Source organism: Ursus arctos, unplaced genomic scaffold, assembly GCF_023065955.2.
Source record: "Ursus arctos isolate Adak ecotype North America unplaced genomic scaffold, UrsArc2.0 scaffold_1, whole genome shotgun sequence".
Lineage (NCBI taxonomy): Eukaryota > Metazoa > Chordata > Mammalia > Carnivora > Ursidae > Ursus > Ursus arctos.
This window is the reverse complement of record NW_026622763.1, coordinates 24,632,893-24,656,088: the sequence shown is the minus strand read 5'-3', so window position 1 is coordinate 24,656,088 and position 23,196 is coordinate 24,632,893. Positions and strand designations below refer to the sequence as shown.

At 34.1% G+C, this 23,196-nt stretch overlaps 1 protein-coding gene across 1 annotated transcript in view; it reads left to right on the top strand.

Moving 5' to 3' along the window:
* LRP1B (LDL receptor related protein 1B) overlaps nucleotides 1-23,196 on the top strand; it is a 1,450,575-nt gene that overhangs the window by 714,030 nt on the left and 713,349 nt on the right. The window contains exon 12 of the mRNA XM_057306380.1: nucleotides 18,640-18,820. Within this exon, the coding sequence (XP_057162363.1) occupies nucleotides 18,640-18,820 (181 nt within the window). The remainder of the gene's footprint in view (nucleotides 1-18,639; nucleotides 18,821-23,196) is intronic.

Genomic DNA, 23,196 nt, shown 5'->3' with positions numbered 1-23,196 from the left:
ATTGTTGCTCCTAATTCTGCAACCAAATTGCCGATGTTCTAATAGTCATTAGGCAGTGGTCCAAATGACACCTGGAAAGAAAAACAACTGTAAGACTATTTTGAAAATTCACTTAAACATACAGGTGGTAACAAATAGTATTTTCACTCGCCTTTATGCTCCTAGTTCCTTTTTTTTTTTTTAATTATCTAACTTTAATATCACCGAGATTCTTAATTTTTATTTTAGGCACTTTAAAATAAGGATTTTGCAAGGATTAGAATTGAGCCTTTTCAAATTAAAAAAAAGTGTTTAAAAATAATAAGAAAAACACACACTAAAGCTCTAAAGAGATATCACGACAGCGTTATCCCTAGTCATGAGGTGAAAGAGCACCTCTTCACCTTCTCATCCTTTCCTCTGATTGTAACTACTCAGATGTCACTTTTACCTATCATTTATATTTTTAAGTGGAAGGAATACTAGATGTGGCATATTTTCTAAAATGTTATATTTCTGGTCCATGAGTTATATCATCTGAGCTAATTTTCTGTCCAGATTCTCCAGAATCACAAAATATATACAAATTAAAATTATTTCCAGTCCCAGACTAGCATTGGCTCTCAAGATAAATGAAAAAAAAAATTGCTTGTTCACTGTGCATCACAAGTCATAGAACTGTTGTTATTAATTAATTCCTATTGCCTATACTGTTTTACCTTATGCCCAGAGAAAATTATGTTACTTTTGGATACCACAGTCATCCATTGTGAATTGAACAAGTTACGTTATGGGGAGTGGGCTCTAGCAGAAGAAAACTAGTGCACCTAGCCATAAGTATATACTTTCAGTAGCCTCTCTACCACAGATTGATTTGATGATAAGCTTTGCCAGGTGTATTTAACTATATTTAGAGTAAAAAATATTGAATTTAATGTCAATCATATTAGTTATTTGGTATCATATAAACAAAAATCTTTAAGTAATGGATTTCTTTTTCTTTCTTTCTTTCTTTCTTTCTTTCTTTCTTTCTTTCTTTCTTTCCTGACCACACTGGCTATATGAACTGGTATTCTTTTGTTCTCTCTAAAAATGGCTACAAATTTTGTTCTGAATACCTGTATTTTTTTTTCTGTTAATCTGTAGCTGTTTTTATATTTTATTTTAAAAAATCAGGTTTATTTTAGCATAATTTACATATAGTAAAATTCACCTTTTTTAAAGGAACTTACATCAATGTATCCAGATGAACAATCAATACCACAATCAAATTAGAATATTTCCATCTCCCCAGAAAGTTCCCTCATGTTCCTAACAGCTGCTAGTCTAATTTCTACTCTTGTCTGATTTTTCTTTCTATAGTTTTACCTTTTCTGAAATGTCAGAAAAGTTTAATCATATAGTGAATAGCTTTTGAGTTTGGATTGCTTTACTTATATAATGCTTTTGAGATTCCGCCACGTTGTTGAATGTATCTATTCATTCTTTTTTTTTGTTGGACTATGTTATACTGTATGGATGTTCCACAAGTTTTTTATTCTTTTACCAGTTGATGTTCATTTGGGTTGTTTCAAGTTTAGTCAGTTATGACGAAAGCTGTTATAAACACTTGTATACAATACATTGTGTAGACATGTGTTTTCATTTCTAAAAGTGGATTGCCTGGTAATATGGTAAGATTATGTATTACTTTATAAGAAACTGCCAAACCCTTCAGTCTGTCCAAACTGTTTTTCAAAGTGGCTGGATCATTTTGCTTTCCAAACATCAAAGTATGAGAGTTCCAGTTGTTTTGCCTTCTCGTCAGTGCACACAGTATTATCAGTCTTTTTCATTTGAGCCATTCTAAGATGTGTATATTAATAACTCATTGTTTTAATTTGAAGGCTACCACATCAAGGTCATCTTAGGGTCTGATTCTATTGACACCTGCACCTCTTCTGTTGACCAGTTTATCTCAATGAGTTGTTTTTGTCCTTTTTTGCTTTTTGTATATCCCATGATTATTTATTAAATATCAAAGAGTGAATTTTAAAAAACCTTAGAGATTCAAATTAGTAAAATTTATGCCCAAAAACTAAGCACATCTCTTCTGTCAGTTATTAGTATGGAGATCTTGGTCAGTTTATTCAGTAATTGGATAGGGTTTGGATTTTGTTCTTATTATAGTTACCTTTGGTCAACCAAAGCTTTCATATCCCTCCAGTGATGGGCTGATACCACCTTGTGCTTGATGTGGAGATTTGAGTACGCTTGTTCATTCCTCAGTTTTCAATAGTCCATTCACAGCTGCCTTACTGAGAGATCTCTCTCTATACTCCTACCCTTCCCCCAGTAAGATTATTGTGCTATGCTACTAAGTGAGAAGCTTCTAGTGGGTGGAAGAGGGGCTCTCCATTTTGTTGTAGTCTTAGTTTTAGGTCCTACGCATCTGGGGTTTTGAGGTGGGTCTTTCTGTGCCTCTTCTCCCTCGGCAGCCAGTGTCTGCCATGCTCTGTGGGAAGTCTTGGCCTGGAAATAATCTGCTGCTTCTGACACCAGGGTATTAGCAAATATCTGTGTTTTTGTTGTTGTTGTTGTTGGTTTTTTGTTTTGTTTTGTTGTTGTTGTTTTTCTTTTTGGTATGAATCCAAGATTATGGGTTCAAGCAGCTTTATTTGCCTTCTCCAGGGATGAACAGCTTTGCTTCTCCTGTTCCTTCACATCAGTGTACCTTTGCTTTGGACCAGTGGCAGTAGAGCTTCTTACTCTTCTCCAAGACTAGTGTTGCTTGTTCTGAGTAACAAACTTGTGGTAGGACCAAGGGTGTTTCCTATCCCTCCATCAGGGCCATGCGGGTTTGACTTCTACCTCTCCCTCAAGGGCAGCTAATCTTTACAGATTGCCTTACCTTTGAGGAAGGAAGTTTTCCTGCTGCTTTTCTGGTGGCTGGTGATTTTTTGTTTCTATGCCTTCCTCACAGTCAGTGGATCTTTGTCTTTCTTCTGAGAGTTGGAAAGTCTCCTTCTCCATCCCCAGTGGCTTAAGGGATTTGCTTTGTATGAGAGAAGAGTCTGGGGAACTCAAGGGATCCCTCTCAGGTTTCCTGCTATGCCTTTAATATTTCTCTTGTGAACTCAGCAAAAGAAATCTCTTATGCTGGTTTGTCCCAAGAATTCTAAACTTTCAATTGAACCAAACTTAGTTTTAAGAATTCTTTACCATTTTACCATTCTTAAATGTCTATTTTTATGGCAGTTTCCTTTTCCTCCTTTGCTCTGCTAATGGTATAGCACTTCATGCCTGGAAGAGGCCTGTCGCTCTTTGCATATTTCATCTTGTTGCCTTGGGATCTCAGGTTCATTTGAACTCAGGAAAAATTATGATCTTGTAAATTATTGGACTTTCTCTTATTGTTATGTGTTTCAATATTCTTTTGCAGCTTTCTGCATCCCAAATAAAGCCCAATGCTACGTGTCTGTAAATCGTTAATGCAAATGGGAATTTGAAGAGCAAGACTGAAATATTTTTAAAAACTGCTTTGATTCCTTTCACCTTAGCATTAGAAGCAATTCTTAAAAATACTGAGTACTGCTTACAAATACATTGAATCTCTTGTGATGCTTTTATTTTTTATTTTTTTAAGGTTTTATTTATTTATTTGACAGAGAGACAGACAGCGAGAGAGGGAACACAAGCAGGGGGAGTGGGAGAGGTAGAAGCAGGCTTTCCGCTGAGCAGGGAGCCTGATGTGGGGCTCGATCCCAGGACCCTGAGATCATGACCTGAGCCGAAGGCAGATGCTTAATGACTGAGCCACCCAAGCGCCCCATCTGGTGATGCTTTTTAACATCCACAGCTTACACATAAAAAAATTACACTTGATGCAAAAAGATTTGTGTTTTCTACTTTCAATAAGCTCATTTTGCATTTTTAACCAATAAATAAATAAATAAATAAAAGTAGTGATGGGAGTTTTCACTTTGCAAAAAGAAAAATAACTTAATGCTTTATGTTATCAGAAAAAAAAATTGTAATTAAAAAGATGGTACAGGGTTATATGATTAAAGCCTATCTGAAAATCTGATCCTTATTTATTGCTAAGATTTCCATTTATTTATCTATATAAAACATTATTTAATTACCAACAATCTGCAAGATAGTAGGCGAGGTATTCATCTAAAATTATACGATTGTTGTTCTCAAAGAATCTGCATTCTAGTTTAATGCATCTGTCAGATTACAGATGAATCAAAGGACTAAATATAAAACCAACCAGACAATTAAGCCAGACTCTGCCCTCTATATTAATAAAAATCAGTGAAAAATATTAACAAAATAAATTGATAATAGCACTGAGAAATTGAAAAAAGTATACTATGAGTCATCAGGAATAATGAGAATTTTCTACCTACAGTACAGATTGGACCATATTGACCAGAGGACAAGAAACCATAGCCTAAAACATTACGAGTATAAACTTCAAATATCGGAGATGAAATGGAGAACCCTATGGTCTTAATAAAGACTAAAAGAGATTAAAAAAAAAAAAGGCCTTAAGGCAATCTTTAAAGCAATTTCATAATTAAGTGAATTAAAAATAATGGGTTCAGTTCAATCCATCCCCCCGGCATTAATTATACCCCTAAAAAGCACACATAAAGAATGGGTTGGGATGTGTCTATTCCTTTAAGTGAAAAAAAAAAAAAAAGATAAAGTTAGAGATCTACCTCAAAAGCATACAAAAATAAATCTTAAAGAGCACAAAAAAATATAAAATTTAGGAAAATATTTTTTATGGTATTGGAATATGGAACATTTTTCTTGAAACACAAAAACTAGAGGCTATTAAATAAATTATATATATATATTTTAATGACAAGTGATATTATAAGCAAGGAGAGAATAAACTAGGCAAAAGTCTTAACACACATAACAGAAAAGAATGATTATTTTACAGAATAAAGACAATGTCAGAAAAAAAACTAAAGAATACTTGTCAAGGTAATTCACAAAAGAATACAAATTTCCTAATTAGGCACATAGAGAGATGCTCAACATTATACTAATCATGAAAATCTAAATTAACACAATAAAGTAGGGTTTTTCCACCTTAATCAGATTAATAAATTTTTAAATTGTTAATAGGTAATAGTGAGGTAATAAGAAAATAATATATTTTCCTCACTCTTGGGGGAAATGTAAATTGTTACAATGGTTTTGAAGCATTATTTGTAATATTTATCAAAATTAAATTACATATAATACTTAGCCCAACAATTCCATTATTAGTTATCTATCCAGTTGATGCGTGCACATGTTTAAATTTGTAATAACATTATTTGTAATAACAAAAAAATTGGAAATAGCATAAATGTCCATCAAAAGAGGTGTGATGGATTTTTGCTGTGCATGATAGTAAGTAGCAGTTAAAATGCATGAGGTATGTGAACAAGCACTAAGACAAACAGAAAAGTAAACAGACTTGAAAATATTTTTTGCAGGCAGGATGATTCTCTTCATGTTAGTATATCAATTTTTTAAGGAAGATTAATAAACTGTTTATAGTGATACCTTTAGGGAGGGCCATGTGAATTATTTTACTCACATCTGACTGTCCTTTTAGAATATGTATAACATGAATGCATTCATATCGTCTTTTTTTTTTTGGCGAAACAATTTTATTGCTTAAAAAGTTAATGTTATAGGGGTGCCTGGGTGGCTCAGTTGGTTAACCATCCTACTCTTGGTTTCAGCTCAAGTTATGATCTCAGGGTGGTGGGGTGGAGACCCACATCAGGCTCTGTGCTCAGTCTCTCTCCCTCTGCTCCCCCCCCAACTCTGTCTCTCCCACTTTTTCTGTCTCTCAAATAAATACATAAAACTTTAGATGTTACATTTGACATACAAAATATCATTTTAAAAACTCTATATTGGGGGCACCTGGGTGTCTCAGTCATTAAGCATCTGCCTTTGGCCCAGGGCATGATCCCAGGGTCGTGGGATTGAGCCCCATATGGGCCAGACTGCAGCTCTCCCTGGTTTCAGCACTGTCCCGACACCCTCATCTAGGTCTCTTGTTGGCATTGGACTAAAATCTTCTATTTTGAAAGAAAGCAACTATTACAAAATAAAGAAATGCAGTTATGGGTAAACATGTTAAAAAAAAAGAGAGAGAAGAAGAGTTTCAAATTTACTAGTGCAACTATGATTACTTTTGTTCACAATATAAGTTGGTTTCTTCGAATATAGATAGCTACAAAAACAAAGTGAACAGCCCTAAATGTTCATCTTACCTCTTAGATGGATGTTGTTCTAGTTTAATTTGTTCTTTGCCTGCTAAGCCCTTTCCCCAAATCTTATACCATTGAATTTCTTTTTATATTACATGAGGGATTTTTTCTAACTAAAGGTATGTCTTACTGTGGGCTAGTTGTGCTACAATCTTTTCTTTTTATATCTTAATAAACATCTATCTACTTTCAGTTATGACTTAATCAGTTATTAAAAAAATAGCTTTGGGACCAATTCCTCAACCTACACATAATTACTTTGGCAAGTCCTATATAGTATTTCCCATTGAGACTACTTCAAGGATTATACAGTTAAAATGAAGCAAAAGGAAAACATCAATTTTATCTCATAATTACCTTCAAAAAATTTAAAGTTAAAATACCGAATCAAACAGCACATCAATCAGCTAAAAGTAGCGTAATCTGGCACAGATGCTTGGATCATAAGGCTGATAATGGAGGTTAGTGACAGATAATTACGAAAGTCTTGCATATCATTGGAAGGAAAACTGGAATTATTCAGGAGGTGATGGTGAGCCATTCATTTATATATTAATCCAGAAAACCAATATTAACTGAGATCATGTTATAGATAGGTGATGTTCTAAGTCCTGGAGATACACGAGTGACCAAGACAATGTTTTGGAAACCATATATTGGAAAATAACTTGAAAACACAGGTTTCATATATGACTAAAAGAAGGGAAAATATAACCCTAAACTCTTCAAGATATTTTAACAAAATTGTTTCACAGAAGTTACATTAGTTTCCAGATTTACAGTGGCAAACTAGCATGTGGTATCTCTATCACAGACCAGGTTTATTCTAGACTCACAGCTAGACGAGGAAACTACATTATGTGCCCTTATGCCTTTTGCCTCTCTGCCCCCTCACCAAAAAAAACTTAAAAATTAAAAAAATAAAAAAAGAAAGAAAGAAAGAAAAAGGAATGATGACTACCTCAGACCTTAAACACCTATCAACTCTTTTCTCTGTATCTATTAACTTTAATTTTTCCTCACTATTCCTATGCAATTGGAAAGAACCAAAGTTCTCATCAAAATATGCATTTTGGCTCTGAGTTTTTCAGATATAAAACAACAAATTAGCTGTCACCTAATGTAATGTGCAATATTTAGATAACTTGCATGAATATATTGTAGTGACATTAGCATATTTAATGTGTGGAGACGGTCTGATAATTATATTAAATATATTAATACACATCTGTTTTCTTCTTTGATTCATACACATCTGCCTCCTAGGGATAGCAGTGTGCTCCTGGCACCAGAGTTAGCACTTTTATCTCTGTTACTACAATGAGTTTTCATAAACCTTTATTGTACATCAAAGAAGAATGCACACATTTTGAATCAGAAACAGTTACCTTGATGTTTTAACCATTGTGGGAGGTATTTGTAACTTGTCCCCAAAAGAGGAATTTAAAATTGTAAAATTTAGCTATTATTTCAGGTTAAAAAAATACCCCTTTTAGAGATTAAAAAAAAAGATATCTGGAGATATACATGAAAAATATATCATTCTTAGACAAACACTTCCAAATATTTGGCACAATGTTTAGTATGAAAATTTAACATTTCTCTTTTAAAGTATTTTAGGTCTATGGAATTTCAATGAAATTTGATCCACTCTGAAATTGCGTGTTTGAAAAAAGTATGGTAGTTTATATTTACTACAAACTAGTAGTACAGCTGTACTCTAGTAGGTGTAGATACCTAATTTAGTCTTCTTATTCAATTTTGCCAAAAAAAATATTACAGAGAACTCTTTATTTGATGACAAGAAAATTCATATTTAGAGAAATTAAAATAGACTAGAAAGGGTTTGAGAAATATCACTTATTTTAAAGGTGGAACTTCGGGGAGCCCGGGTGCCTCAGTTGGTTAAGCATCTGCCTCCCACTTGGGTCATGATCTCGGGGTCCTGGGATTGGCCTGTATCTGGCTCCCTGCTTGGCGAGGAGTGTGCTTCTCCCTCTCCCTCTGTCCTCCCGACCCCCTGCCAGCTCATGCTCTCTCTCTCACTCAAATAAATAAATAAAATCCTAAAATAAATAAATAAATAAATAAATAAAGGTAGAACTTCAATCTTATAGAGCAAAGGTAAAATTCTGTCTTCCACAGAACATTTGGTAATTTCCGGAATTATTACTAGTTGTCACAACTGGGGAGGGAGGTGCTCTTGGCATCTAGTAGGGAGAGGCTAGTGTGCTAAACATTGTGCAATGCAATGCACAGGACAGTCTCCTGTGACAAAGAGTTATGTCCAAAATGCCAGTAGTGCCATTGCTGAGAGACCCTATCATGGAGGGTGGCAGGGAGTCACCTTGGCACCACTGCATGGGTGTCAAAAGTAGAAAATGAGAATATGAGGTTTTAGGTAGTTTATCACTCACAGCACAGCAAACAGCATGAGTGTAAGATAGTGACGCTGGTCTCTGTCCCCGGTCTCACAGAGTGATGTCATGGGCCTACATGGGTGCTGAGCAAACAGGGAATTGTGCCACAGCTGAAAATCCCAGGCCTGGGGATCAGTACCTTTAGAGTAAAGAGCCGACTTTGTGCCAAACAGCAAGTACCCCCCTGAGGAGTAAACAATTACACAGTTATTACCATGTGCTTTCCTATTGCCTATTCCTATTTCCTAGTTGCCTCTGTGACTAGCTTTAGAAATTGCTCAGTATAAGAAGACAGATAAGCCTTAAATTTCAGCGCACTCAGCAAGAAAGTGCAGGGACATTGACTGCCTCTCACAAATAACACGCTGGAAATAAGCACAAGTCATAATGAAGACTCATTCCTCTCTGTTGTTCTTGAGGATTTTACATAGAACCACCTCAAGAATCTTCCACATAAGGACTTTTAAATTTAGAGAAAAAATATACAGTTCATTTGTTTTTCTGCTACATAACCCATAATATCCCTGTGACTCCTTTCTAATGTTCTCCTCATCTCCTGAACACCTTGGGTGTGGTCCCACCTCAGGGCATTTACATATGTGGGTTCTTGTGTTTGGAAGGCTGGTCCACCAGACGTGCCCATGCCTCTCTCCTTTACCTCTTAAGGGTCTCTGCCTACAGACTACCTCCTCAAATAGCCCTTCCTGGCATCTAAAATCATATATCTGTACATTTTTCTGGCCCAAAGGGATTCCTTTATCCCTTTTCTCTGGTTACTTTTACTCTTTAGTACTTATTCTATATGTATTTTGCTTGTGTGTTGTCTCGCTACAAGAATGTCAGCTTCAAGATACCAGAGGTTTTAGTTTCGCTCATTGCCAGATCCTTAGGGTCTGGAACAGTGTCTGGAGGTATGATAGCTATGCAACAAACATTCACTGCATAGGTTCTTTACTTTGGCTGTCATTACTTTTAAAATAGTAACCAAAGTGATTAAACAAAACTAAAAATGATTGAAGAATGATTCTTCTTCTTTTGTTCTAAAATAAGGAACGATAAGATCCAACATTATTTTTTTATCATTATTATCTGAAGTTATTTTGATATTTACTAAAATTGGTCTTATAATGAGCTTCCCTGATGATTCTTTAGGAATCTTGTAAAATTGTACCTATCCTCATGATTCATTTGAACTTTGGCAACATTTTTAATGAAAAAAAATTGTTTATGACTTTTAATGAATACACAAGAGGCATCTTCATCTTACCATATTTTCTCAGGCTTTCTACATCAGCATCTCATTTTCCTGCACAACTTATTTATTTATTTATTTATTTATTTATTTATTTATTTATTTGCATAATTGCATACCTACCTTGAATGTTTTCCTACTATATACTTATGTATGTAAATTATTCTGCAGGAATTTCTTTTATGGTTTTGTTGTGGAATTGTAAGGATTCACTTAATTTAGTACACCCACATTGTCACAAAACACAACATTAATATCAATTTTAACTATTTCCTTTTTCTACAGATTATGCTGCATGTAGCTTTTGACGTCTCCTGTATATCAACACTAATGCATTTCTGAAACCATTTTTTTTATTTTATTAAACTATTAAAGTAATTTACAAAGTAATTAATGAACTGCTTTTATTTAGTTTGGTAGAAAATTGCCAAATAGTGCACCTTCTATATATTCCTCACACTTTCCCCTGGTAGTAACATCTTACGTAACAATACCAAGGTTACCAAAACCAGAAACGTAATCCCCATACAATACTATTAACTAAAGATCTTAACCAAATTCTACCAGCTTTTCTATAATGAATTTAGTACTTACATCTTCTCAGTCTTATGTACCCCATAACTGCACCTCAGTTTTTCCTTTTATTTTAATATTTGACTTCCCTTGATATACACCTTTGTTGACTCTCTACATTGTGAGGCATCAAATATATTTTGGTAAGAAAATAAATCTATAGTTTATTGAGAATAATGATTTTTATTGGAAAGTTGGTAAAGCGTCCTTCCCTTCAGTGACCTTACCGTATCTCCATTCCCTTCCCCTTTATGTCTCACTTTTTTTTTCCTAATGAACCCTTGCTGATATTAACTTTCTTTGACTCTTGCTTCAATTTGCAATTTTTCCTTTAATAATTCTAGAGATCAAAGTTTAACATAAAGTAGTTGTATTGACTACTAACTAAATGGGATCCTTGTGAATCAGTTTACTTTTCTGGGGCTTTGTTTCATCATTTATACAATATAGACATTGAACTATATGATTCTTTAGCTTCCTTTTATCTCTAAAATATTGACTTTATAACTAGGTTCCTGCCTAATTTTATTATTACATTTTTTCCTGATTCAGTGCTTCAGTTTTGTAAGGTTACCTGTGGACCAGCAAGGGTTGTTACTGTGTGTGTTTACTTAGATATTTATAGAAGGGTTTTTGCAAGGTAAATTTTTAAGGACTTCCTTTTTCTCATTTACCTACTATTCCCACATGTATTTTGCCTATCTTGTTTTCCCTCCGAGTATTAATGTGTGTCTGAAACAAGTATACTCTGGCTTAATTAAGGATGGTAAGCTAAGTTCCAGGAGAATGTCACACTTTTTTTTTTTTTTTGTCATGGTAATTATAAGTATAACGAAGACTTAAGGCCTCTGGCTTTACTTGGAACTTAATGATCATTATCTTTCCCTAAAGCATGGTGCCTAAGCAAAGTGTGAGCTACTTTGATTTCTTTTAAAAGTTCTGTGGAAAGTATCAATTAAAGTGGAACAACTGTTTGAATGTTTAAATGACCAAATTCAAAACTATGAAACATATTAGAAAACATAACTAATAAAAAAGTCACTTTCTACAAAATTAAATTGCTCAAGCAACTTCTAATGGAGTTTGCCTTTTCATTTACTATGAAAGAGATTGAGTAATTTAGTGTTAATGCAATAAGTTCCAAAATGTTTTATTTTTGTAAATTATAACTTTCTTCATGGGACTAAAAGGAATATTCAAGAATAGCTGTATTATTTTGTGTTCAGAAGTTAAAGCAATTTTTGCTCTGTTCTCTCTTGGTAAGTAGGCAGAATTGGTTGGTAAAAGGACATTAATGGAAATTACTTTCTCTCTCCCCATTCACAATGAGAATGCATACTTTGTATTCTTTCATGAGATGGTTAGTCAGGTGCAGCCACAACAAGAGACACAAAAGGGGCTCAGGAAAACAAAGTTGGTGATATTCACAGTTCTGAGAGACAGAATGCACAGCACAACACACAGGGCCACGTAGGACGGACAACAGGGTGGTGGTCAGGAGGTTGCAGACAGGAGTGTAGGGGAAGTATTAACTAACAGTCTTTATTGGCATTTCTGGTAGAAAGGCAAAACAAGGTAGAATAAACACTTTAGAATTGGCTCGTGTGAATAATTCCCTTGGATTTTAAATGACAGGGGTAGTAGTTGTCTGGTATGTGGCCCTGGGATGATTTTAAAGCAGAGGAATATTGCCTCCTGGGCTGCAGACCAGATAGAGGAGGTATGGCTCTGGATTGATTTGTTTGTTTTTTATTTCATTTTCTTTTATTGAAGTACAGTTAATGCACAGTGTTACATTAATTTCAGGTGTACAACATAGTGATTGGGCAACTCTATATATTATGCTATGTTCAACACAAGTAGAGCTATCATCTGTCAACATACAACCCTATTACATTATCATTGACTGTATTCCCTATTTTGTACCTTTCATCCCTGTAACTTATTATTGTGGTTTTGATTTGCATTTCCCTGGTGCTTAGTGATATTGAGCATCTTTTCATGTGTCTCTTAGCCATCTATATGTCTTCTTTGGAAAAATGCCTACTAGGGTCCTCTACCTATTTTTTCATCAGATTATTTAGGGTTTCTTTGGTGTTGAGTTGTAAAAGTTCTTTTCATATTTTGGATACAAACCCCTTATCAGATATATCATTTGTGAATACCTTCTCTCATTCACTAAGTTGCTGTTTTGTTTTGTAGATGGTTTCCTTTGCAGTGTATTATCTTTTTATTTTTGTACCTCAAGTCTGAAGAGTTTAGAAACTCAATTCCCTCTTCCTCAGGGGACTTTAGTCTATTTTCTCTTAAAGCTTTCATCTGACTGGATGAGACTAACCCACATTATGAAGGGTAATCTGCCCTATTCCAATTGTATGGATTTAAATGTTAATATAACCTAAGAAATACCTTTACAGGAATATCCAGACTTATGTTTAACCAGATCTCTGTATACCTTGGCCTAAAAATTGATTCATAATACTATCACACATTGATAGCTGAACAAAATGCTTCAAGATGCGATAGTATAAATCAATAAATTATTCCAATAGGAGCAATAACCTGCAATCCAAAATTATTATTATTTGTAGTCATATTTGCACACTAACTTGTTTGTTCATCTGTCTACAGTTATTAGAGACTAGCACTTTATGACTTCTATGACTTTTCTTGGGAGATAGTTCTCCATGAATCACTCACATTTCTGCATGTCTTAGAGTGAGGCAATTATTGCCTTTTAGTCTGAAGTATTCTTTCAAGGATGTTTGTATAGAAAAGAGCCTTGGAGAAGAGAGAGTTTACACCTGCAGTGTAAAGGGTAGACTTGTTTATTGCCCTTTATAAAAAGATTTGGGTTTCCTAACTTCAGATTTATATTTTGTAATACAATTCACTGATTGTGAATACATCTATAATGGCACAACCCAGTCATCCTCCTGGGACTTTGGAGTAAAAGGAACTGATATCATTCTGCTGATGACCATACTGCTCTGTGCCATGAGGAATAAATTCCTTATATTTGACTTACAAGTCTTGTGTCTTCCACTATCATCCGTGAACCAGTAATGGACTAAGTTGTTAGCTTGAAAGTAGGTAAAAACTCAGTTCTTAACTATTCTTGAAACCTTCCATTTAATTATCATTTTAGATTACTTTATTGGTAACTATGATGTTACTGTGTTACTCTCTTTACTCTTACATATGCTCATCACTGCATCAAAGACGAAATATGTGAATGTGATAGAGAGACAATCTGTGTCACCCTCGTCTCATATTGAAACTGACGATATGATTTTGATGATAAAAGGAAGGTACTATGTTTTAATATATTCTGTTCATCTTAAAATAAAACCCTATATGCAATTTACACATCTCTTTGAATACAACAGCAAAGTATTTTGTTCTGATTGAGAATAGTTTGTGTATTTACCCTCTTGGACCTATTAATTGATCTGAGGAAGGACCTGGAGTGAAAATGAGGATGAGAACACCAGCCTCAGATGGCCATGAGGGACAGATAATATAGAAGACTTCAGTCTGGCCAAAGATTCCTATAACCTCAGGAGACAGGAAATTCAGCAGGCAAACTTAACTGCCACACTATTAATTAAATCAACTTCATTCACTCATGTCAGATACATATAAGCTGTGATGCCTCAGGCCACATTGAAATACACAAAGAGGATTTGGATTAATTGAACTACATAAATATGAGGAGGGAGAATTGTCCAAATGCTGACTCTGAGACAAGGTAAAGCATCTCCGGCCCTAGGCATGTCTACATGGCATCCTGCCCATCCAGCTATTTAAGGCATGTGATCATCCTCTGCACTCATGGAAACTCTTTTACTTCATTCCAGCTCAGAAAAATAATGTTCACATTAAGGATAGAAAATCCTTAAGGATACATTGGGGCAATACAGGCATTGTGTTTTTATAATGCCAATTGTCATGTATAATTTCCAATTAATTCCTCATTATGTTAATCAGATTCTCTTATAAAGGATCAAGACTTATGGATTACTGTGGAGATCTAGTCTATGCACTTTAATAAAGTTAAAGCCACTGCTCACATTCTTTGCCTTTTTTAAAAAAAAATCTGGGACCCATTTTTAAAAGTAAATAATTTTATTTTAAATATATAAAACTTTAATCTTCTTCTCTTCCATGAAATGTGTAATAATACAAATTAGACTTGTAATGGTTTTAGAAGTATGTTTTTCTCTACTCTTTGTAAAATGCTTATTTCATCTATTCCTAGGTATTAAATTAATTTAAACAACTTTCTAATTACTTATTTATTTTAAATCCACATAATTATTCTCTTTAATTTACATAAATTGTATTATCTCCTATTCATCCTCATTTCCTAAATGGTAGATATCACCTATAACAAATTGTTATCTTCAAGAATTTTTCACTTAAGTGAAAAATTAAGTCTAGCTTTTGATGATGATGTGTGTGTGTGTGTTTTAGCATATTACTCATATATTATTCCCATTTATAGAAGTTATTCTTAAGATATCAGAACAGTATTTACAAAGGAAAAATGATGGAAAGTTTAATAATTTGAGCCAAAACAATGTTAATCTTAAACATTCACATAGTGCATTAAAAAGTCTGTTTCTAATCTGAAGTATATAGATAAATGTGTCAGTTCTCACTTAGAGTGGAACATGTAGACATGTTAATTTAAAAAATTGCAAGAAAACATTATCTACTGGAATTTCTTTCTTTCTTTCTTTCTTTCTTTCTTTCTTTCTTTCTTTCTTTCTTTTTACAAACATGTTGAGAGTCCTTCCCTATTGATAAATGAAAATGAGTATTGTGTTAAACTTAATGACAATTTTTCCAGATTAAAAAAAATTATTTGTTTGCTATTAGTTATATAATAATAATAATAATAATAATAATAATATAGTAGTGAATGTTGCTTTTGGAATGTAGAATACTTGAACTCTACCCAAAAGTACCAAAGCAATCTACTCTAGCAAGTTTTACCAACTTTATCAAATACCGTTCTTATATTCGAATAGTCATGTGTTTTCTCAAGCTGGTAATTCATATCTGTAGTAATCTGTGTTTGCTTGAAATTTGAGTGACATCAACTTTCATATGTCCTGATCACCTGGTTGAAGGATTTTGGTCATAGAGTCCCTAATAGTCCATCTCAGGCAGGCTCCAACCAAACTTTCTTCAATAAAAAATCAAATGTACTAAAACCAATGTCCTGTGTCTTAGCATTCCATCAGTCATAGGCTCATTAAAGTCAGGTACCATATGGTATGAAGTCAGAATACTTTCCTTAATGATGTATACTTATCGAGAAAGGGATTCACTGGTTGTTCAGTCTTTGTGCTACAAGAGAAGAAATCCCTCCACACCTTGTTAAAGATAGCCTAGAAAGATTCCCAATTTGCACATTGACTGTTTTATGAGTTTCTTTATTTTAGAATTTGTATTCAGGCTCATTCTTCCCACAATGGAAAACAAACAAAAAAACAAAACACACACACATGTAAAAAATACTAGGCTAGGGGTGTCTGGGTGACTCAGTCGGTTAAACGTCTGAGTCTTAATTTTTTTCAGGTCATGATCTCAGGGTCGTGAGATTGAGCCTCACTTGGGGCTCAGTGCTACGCAGGAGTCTGCTTGAAATTCTCTGTCTTCCTCTCCCTCTGCCCCTCCCCCAACTTGTGCCTGCACGGGCGCCCTCTCTCTCAAATAAATAAATAAATCTTTAAAAAGAAACAGTAAGCTAATCGTTTCATTGCTATTTTAATAGATTAGATAGGTAGCTAAAGGGAAGATTATAATGATAATGATATTAGTAGTAATATTAATAACAATATTTATATAACATTTACCATGTGCCAACCATTATTTTAAGTATTTTACATATATTCATTCATTTAATCCTAAAACAATCCTATAAGTTAAACTCTATCATTACACACATTTTAAAGATTAGGAAATTGAAGAGTAGAAAGGTTAAGTAATTCACTCAGAGATATGCTGAGGCAGAACCTAGGCCTTGTAATTTCAGAACTTGTGATCCTAATCACTCCTTTATGTTGTTCAAGCATTTCATTTTCCAAAGAAAAAGTAAACAATATAATTAGGGACAGAATCCTCCCAATTTTGGAATTCAATTACATTTCACTCTTACTATTTATTTACAACTGACTCTGTGTATACTATTTCTAGGTAAAGTTGTCCACTGGTCAAAATGCAAGGAGATATTATTAAATAATAATTTTCAGAAAGAAAAATATGAGGAATATTTCTATCAAGTAACACTCATAAGGAAAAGAGCCAGGGTATATATAGAATTTTTTTTATCCTGATAAATTAGTAAAAACTAACATATGTTGAGAATTGACAATATTGCTGGCAGTATGCTAAGTGCTTTCCATGCAGTAGCTACGTTACCTCTTGTTATCACCCTGTGGGGTAGGTGCTATGATTATCTTCCCTTCATGAGTGGAGAAATTAAAGATCAAAGTGACTGAGTTGCTTACCCAAGTGTCAGAAAAAAAATTTCAATCCATGTAGTATTGCAAACTGCTTCATATGAAAAATAAATAAAAAGTGTCAAGTTAGATGTCAAAAGGAAAAGTTATAAAAATAAGAGGGCTATTGAAGATGGAAGTGTTCATGCTGGAGTAGATTTCAAATGTAATACAATTTTTGAAAACCGACTAACAAGATAAAAATCAGCCACAGACTATTAATAAATATAAAGGAAAAGAGTAAACAGCTATTATTTTTCCATTATGCCAGAGCGGGAAAGTGCTCAGTAAAATTAAGTGTCAATAAAGTAAAGACAAAATTAAACTTTTTTTCCGAGCATAGACACAATTAACCTGTGAAAATGACTCATACTGGATGGTAATGAAGCAGATAGCTTAGTGAAATTGAGAACATATCTGATTCACTATAATGGGATTTTCAGTTAGATCAAATCACACATTGTATTAGTCATCCTGAGTCAGGGCACATGCTGATGAGCAGAAAGGGTCACCGAAGAAAATTTTATTTTTCTCCAAGGCCAGAAGGGCCACTATTAAAAAATAGGATGATAGTAAATATTTATTACGTGTGCCTATGAGGGAATGTCAGGTGGATGTGCCCGTAGCATGTCAATCAGCGCTTCTGTCTCTAGTGCTTAGTCCAGTAAGCTCCAGTTCTCTACCTCATCCTGGGAGGAAAAGAGACAAAGGCTTCCTTTGTTTTGGGAGAAGAGAAGGAGTTCACAGTAATTTCTTATGCCGCAGAGAAATGGAACTACCTTTATGATGCTGTGGACAGTTTGGAAGGTTGTTCATCAAATGGCGAAAAGCGAGGGCAGGACTCACCCCAGGACCAGTGCGGTTTTAAAGATCTCTACACTGGGGATTATCTGACTTGGATGTTTGTTCCAATTCTACCACTTCTTGCGTGATAATAGACGATAACCCTTCACGTTAAAGTGTTGGCATTTTCCTTTCTGTAAAGGGTTTGAATTAGTTGAACTCATATAAGATTATATATTTATAATATTCCTTTGAATTACCACTGCCTGTATCTTACAGAAGTCTGAATAGTGCCCTTATAAAAATAAGTCTAGAATATAGAGAATTACTTCAGTGTTTTTTTGGGATTCACTGTTCATGCAGTTCCATGATGAAAACCTGTTCGGGGCTTTCAAAGTTGTGCTTCTGCTGGAACTGTTCATCTCTTAGCAAGAGGGCATTGCTATTATTTTGATTACTCAGATTACATATTGCAAGTTTCAATATGCTTACTTTTTGAACATAGTATTTGTTCCTACTACTCGATTTTTTTCCTAAACTGTCTGTATCACTGTATTTATGTTCTGAGAACTTTCTCCCTTTGCTGTGCCATCCCTTATGTTTTCCTGTTTTCCTGAAAATCACTGTTTCATTTAAAAGATATTGAGACAGGGCCTGTCATTCACGTAAAATGACATTCAAAATAAAATCGAAAAATATGCTATGGAATGATATTTTCCAAAATCACACTATAAAGAATCCATGACTCAGAATTCATTCCTTTTTGAATTAAACATTTTCTTAACTAGAACATAAGCAGTGGGCGCTATCGCAAAATGTGCTGCTCTCATGTTTTTTTCTTTTTACAGATCTGGATAATGTGGAAGGTATTGCTGTGGACTGGATTGGAAATAACCTTTACTGGACAAATGATGGCCATAGGAAGACCATTAATGTGGCCAGGCTGGAAAAAGCTTCTCAGAGCCGGAAGACTCTTTTAGAAGGAGAAATGTCCCATCCCAGAGGGATTGTGGTGGATCCTGTTAATGGGTAGGTAATATTTGATCAGCTTGATATGAGGAAAATATTATGTTTTTATATATTTAGTAGTAGCAGGTTTGATTTAAATTCACACATGAATGGCCTGAATGCGAAAAGTTACTCATTTAATGATTTTCTCTTGTAGAAAATGTGCGAAATAAACGTGTCAAAATACATTGAACTGAAATAAACAGATTATTTGTATAAAAGATATATGTACTTGATTTACTCAGACAAGGACCATAATTCTCCATTTTAGACTGCCTGACACCAAGATAAATAATCAATTGAGAGAATCAATCAATTTAATTTTTAAAGGGTATTAAAATTTAATGTATTCAGAAAACAGAAAAGATTTTTTTGTTTTGGTACATTTACTGTGGGGCAGGCATTTTGTTAAATGGGTTCACTATCTCCTATTCTGTAATCCTCACAATAATCTTATGAACTATTTGCTATTTTCATCTTTGTCTTACAAAGAAGAAATTGATAACCGATTTACAAAAGACCATTAAATTATTAAGTGACTGAGTAGATATTTAAACCCCAGCAGTCTGTCGACAAGATTTTACTTAGAGCCACTATACTCAACTACTTTTTACTGCTCAAGGTTACTAACCACATAATTCTAGACATAGCCATAGTTTTCATATAGTGAGGCCATTTTGTACTACGAGCTACTTGTTTTAGGATGGAATAGTTTGTGCAATTCTCAGGAATATATTTTTCTTTGATTTTTATTCAGAGTTATTACCTGAACACAAACAACACTGTGCATATAGAAATATTGAAGAATGTGAACATTCGTAACAGAATGTCAGAATTAAATGAATGAACTACGTATTTTAAATGTACAGTTGTTATATGTGATGTTTATCCCTCCCATATCTTATGTCACACTGTTTCAAAATAGCATCACAAAACAAATACTCTTTATTCCTTACTACACGTATAGAAAAATACTCAGTCGCAGAGGAAACGTATGGCTTCCTAATAAACGAGATCACCAGACTGTGGTTCCTAGAATTGTTTTGTGCTGAGAATAGCTCCAAACAAATGCAGTGGAGGTACTTCTTCCCAGGCTGACATTTAAGCAGTGGATGAACTCACTGTATGTGTTTTTATAAGACACAATTATAACGTAATTTCAGTGATTTTATGTGTGGATTCTATAATTATCTGTCCTATTCCTGGACTTTTAAACCAAATCATCTATCCGACCTTTAAATCAAGGCAATCTTAATTTTAAGAGAAACTATTTATTACACACTGTCTAAGTCTACTTGAAGCAAGATATCTTAAAACAGCATCTTCCTTCTCAGTATTGGGTTAGGGAAAAATTTTCTGATAGAGTGAAAGAGTATTTGTGGCGCTCAGACAGATAACACAAATACGGAGGTCATAGAATCATGTGATTTAGAAAGGAAATTTAGAGCCACTAGTCCCATCTCTCTGTTCAAATTCAAGAATCCCCTTCAACACGTCCCTAGTAGGCAGACATCCAACTTGGATTTGAAACCTAGAGCATCTACATAGTTTACAGTATTTGGGGGCAATTCTAATTGACTTTTTTTTTCCCTCTTCATTAAGGGAATCTCTATATCTCTGTTAATATCTACTAGCTGACCTTATATTTGCCTCTGGTGCTACAATGAATGACTCTTACACCTTTTCCATTAGACATTTTCTATTTTTATTATGCACCAACCTGAAAAACACAGATGTATGTATGTGTATGTATGTGCATATCCATATATGTATCCGTATATATGTGTATATATGTATATTTGCATACACACTTTTTTTTTTTCCCTAGCAAGATACTATACCCAGAATTCTGGACTAGGTAGGTATACAGTAGTAAGAACACAGGCATAGCTTTAAACCTTGTGAAGCATCTTCTGTTACCTGCAAGGTGGGAATAGGAAGACAGAACAAGAAATAAGTACCAAATAAGCAACTAATGTAATTTCTACAGACCAGAATGAAGGAGGAAAACAAACAGGATGACATAATGGAGACTAACAGGTAGACCGATTTCAGTAGGTTTGCTGAAAGGCCTCTCTAAGGAGGCATCATTTAAACCAAGACTTAACTATAGAAAAGGAATCAGCAATGGAGAGTGAGGGAAAGAGTATTTCAGATTTAAAAAAATGGTACATTTGAAGATCTTAAGTTGGGTAAAAGCTTGACTGTCAGGAACCGAGATGAGGACAGCGGAGCTGGACTGTTGATAGCAAGGGGAGAAGTAATGAAGATGGACTTGGAAAGGAAGCAGGACCTTGTCAGCCAGGATGAGAGCTTCGTACTTTGTCTTCCACGCAAGGGTGATCTAGGGAAGTGAGAATCAGATATGTTTTTCAAAAAATCTAATCTGACTGTTCTGTGAAGAATGGATTGGAAGATAGAAGTAGAAGTAGAATCATGTGAATTTAATTGTCCAAATAATTGTTTGACCATAATATAATTTTTTTAAAAAGAAGACAAAACTTTAGTTTGGAAAAGTCCATTTACAATAGGCATAATATAACCTTGCACAAAACATTAAAAATAAGAAACTTGATTTATTTACATTTTTTCCTACCATAATACCTATTTGTAGCTGTACACAGGAGGAGAGAATTACAGGGCTTTTTCCTTCTATAATAGCCAATTAACAAAAATTACTAATTTCAGAGATATGCTTTATTCAAAGTTTCATAAACACAGAATCAGTAAAGGATTTGTTCATTTATTTTTTATTAAAATATATTATTGATTAACTACCATATAGAACAATAGAAATCAGTAAGACAATAATTGCCTTCAAGGAGTTTATAATCTGGTGTGCTTGTATACACACACATACACACACAAATACACATACACACACACACACAAATTACCTATAAAATAAAATAGAATGAAATAATGCTCTTCAGGAAATCATTGAGGTTTTCAATTCAGAATTGAGCCTTAGAGAATGAATAGGATTTCCAAATGAGTAGATTTGGTCTTGGGGGCTTAGGATGTGCAGTCGTAAGGTTAGTCACTGTACTCCGGCAGGACATTTTAAGTATGTGTTTAGAGGCAGGGATGTTAGCAGCAGTTTTGAGATGAGATGAATTCATTAAGGCTAGAGCAGAGGGCATGTGTAGGAACATAATAGGAGATGAAACTAGAAATATACAGAAATCTTCAATGTTAGGATTAAAAGATGGATTTTTTTTTCTTGACAACAGAGTAATTGGAAGGTTTTGGGAATAAAAATCATATTTTTCAATTTATGACTTAGGAAGACAAGTAATAAAAATATGATAGTTGTATGGGAACAGCCTGTTAGAAGTGCCCTTTGAAAAGGGATAAAAGACAGACTGTAGCATTTGTAATAGGAATAGAAAAGTGGGGAATGAGAAGAGAGACACTGAAAGAATGGAATTGGCAAGCCTCAACAGTCGTAAAAATGAAGATAAAGCTGGAGGAGAAATTGGTCATGATGGCACTGTTTCTCAAGTTGATGGCTGTAGATGAATTCCCTCCTTTCCAATAATTTTACACTTCACAATTTATATCAATAACTTAGAAACCTACGTCTCCAGTTCTGATTTCTCAAAATATTATCTGTAGTAAATATGTCCAAAGCTGAGTGTGTATTTCCCCCCAAACATGATCTCCAGTATCCCTACCTCAATTAATAGTGTCCCACCCTCTAGTTAACAGTAGCTATTATGTTAGCACCAAATTGAGTTTTCTAACAGTAAAATTTATGTTTCTTTTATGGCAGAGAAGTGCTTAAGAATTTAAATATGTCTAGGATTGACCACCACGTAATACAATTTAATTTGGGGATATTATCAATATCAACAAATACAAGCTTACTGCTATAGGGTATAAATTGAAACCATCAGGCATGTAACACCATTAAATACAATACAAAGCATAAATGCAATAAATATTATAAAAAGGAAAGAAAAATTTTGCTAGGAAACAAAGGAAAGACCTTATTTTGACAGGGTAGAAATAGACTTCATCAAATAATTGTATTTGAACAGGACTTGAAAATAGAGGTGCGATTTTTCTTTCCATGTTAGCACAAGGCTCACTTAACCTAATATTTATTTAATGAATACCTGAGTCCCACATATAAGAAGATTTATATTAGTTTCTGCTTACTTTATAGGTTATATTTCCTATTTTCTGTGTTTAGGATTCATCACGTTTCATATTGATTGTAAGGCTTCCACAAGATAACTTTTCACCACATAATGAAATTGGTAGATGATGATCACATACCTAGTCTCTGTTTGATTGGCGCCCTGGGTTAAAATTCTTTCCTTATATTCTGTTTGATATATATCTCCTAGATATATGTCTATTATTTTAGACAATGGATCAGATCACAAACA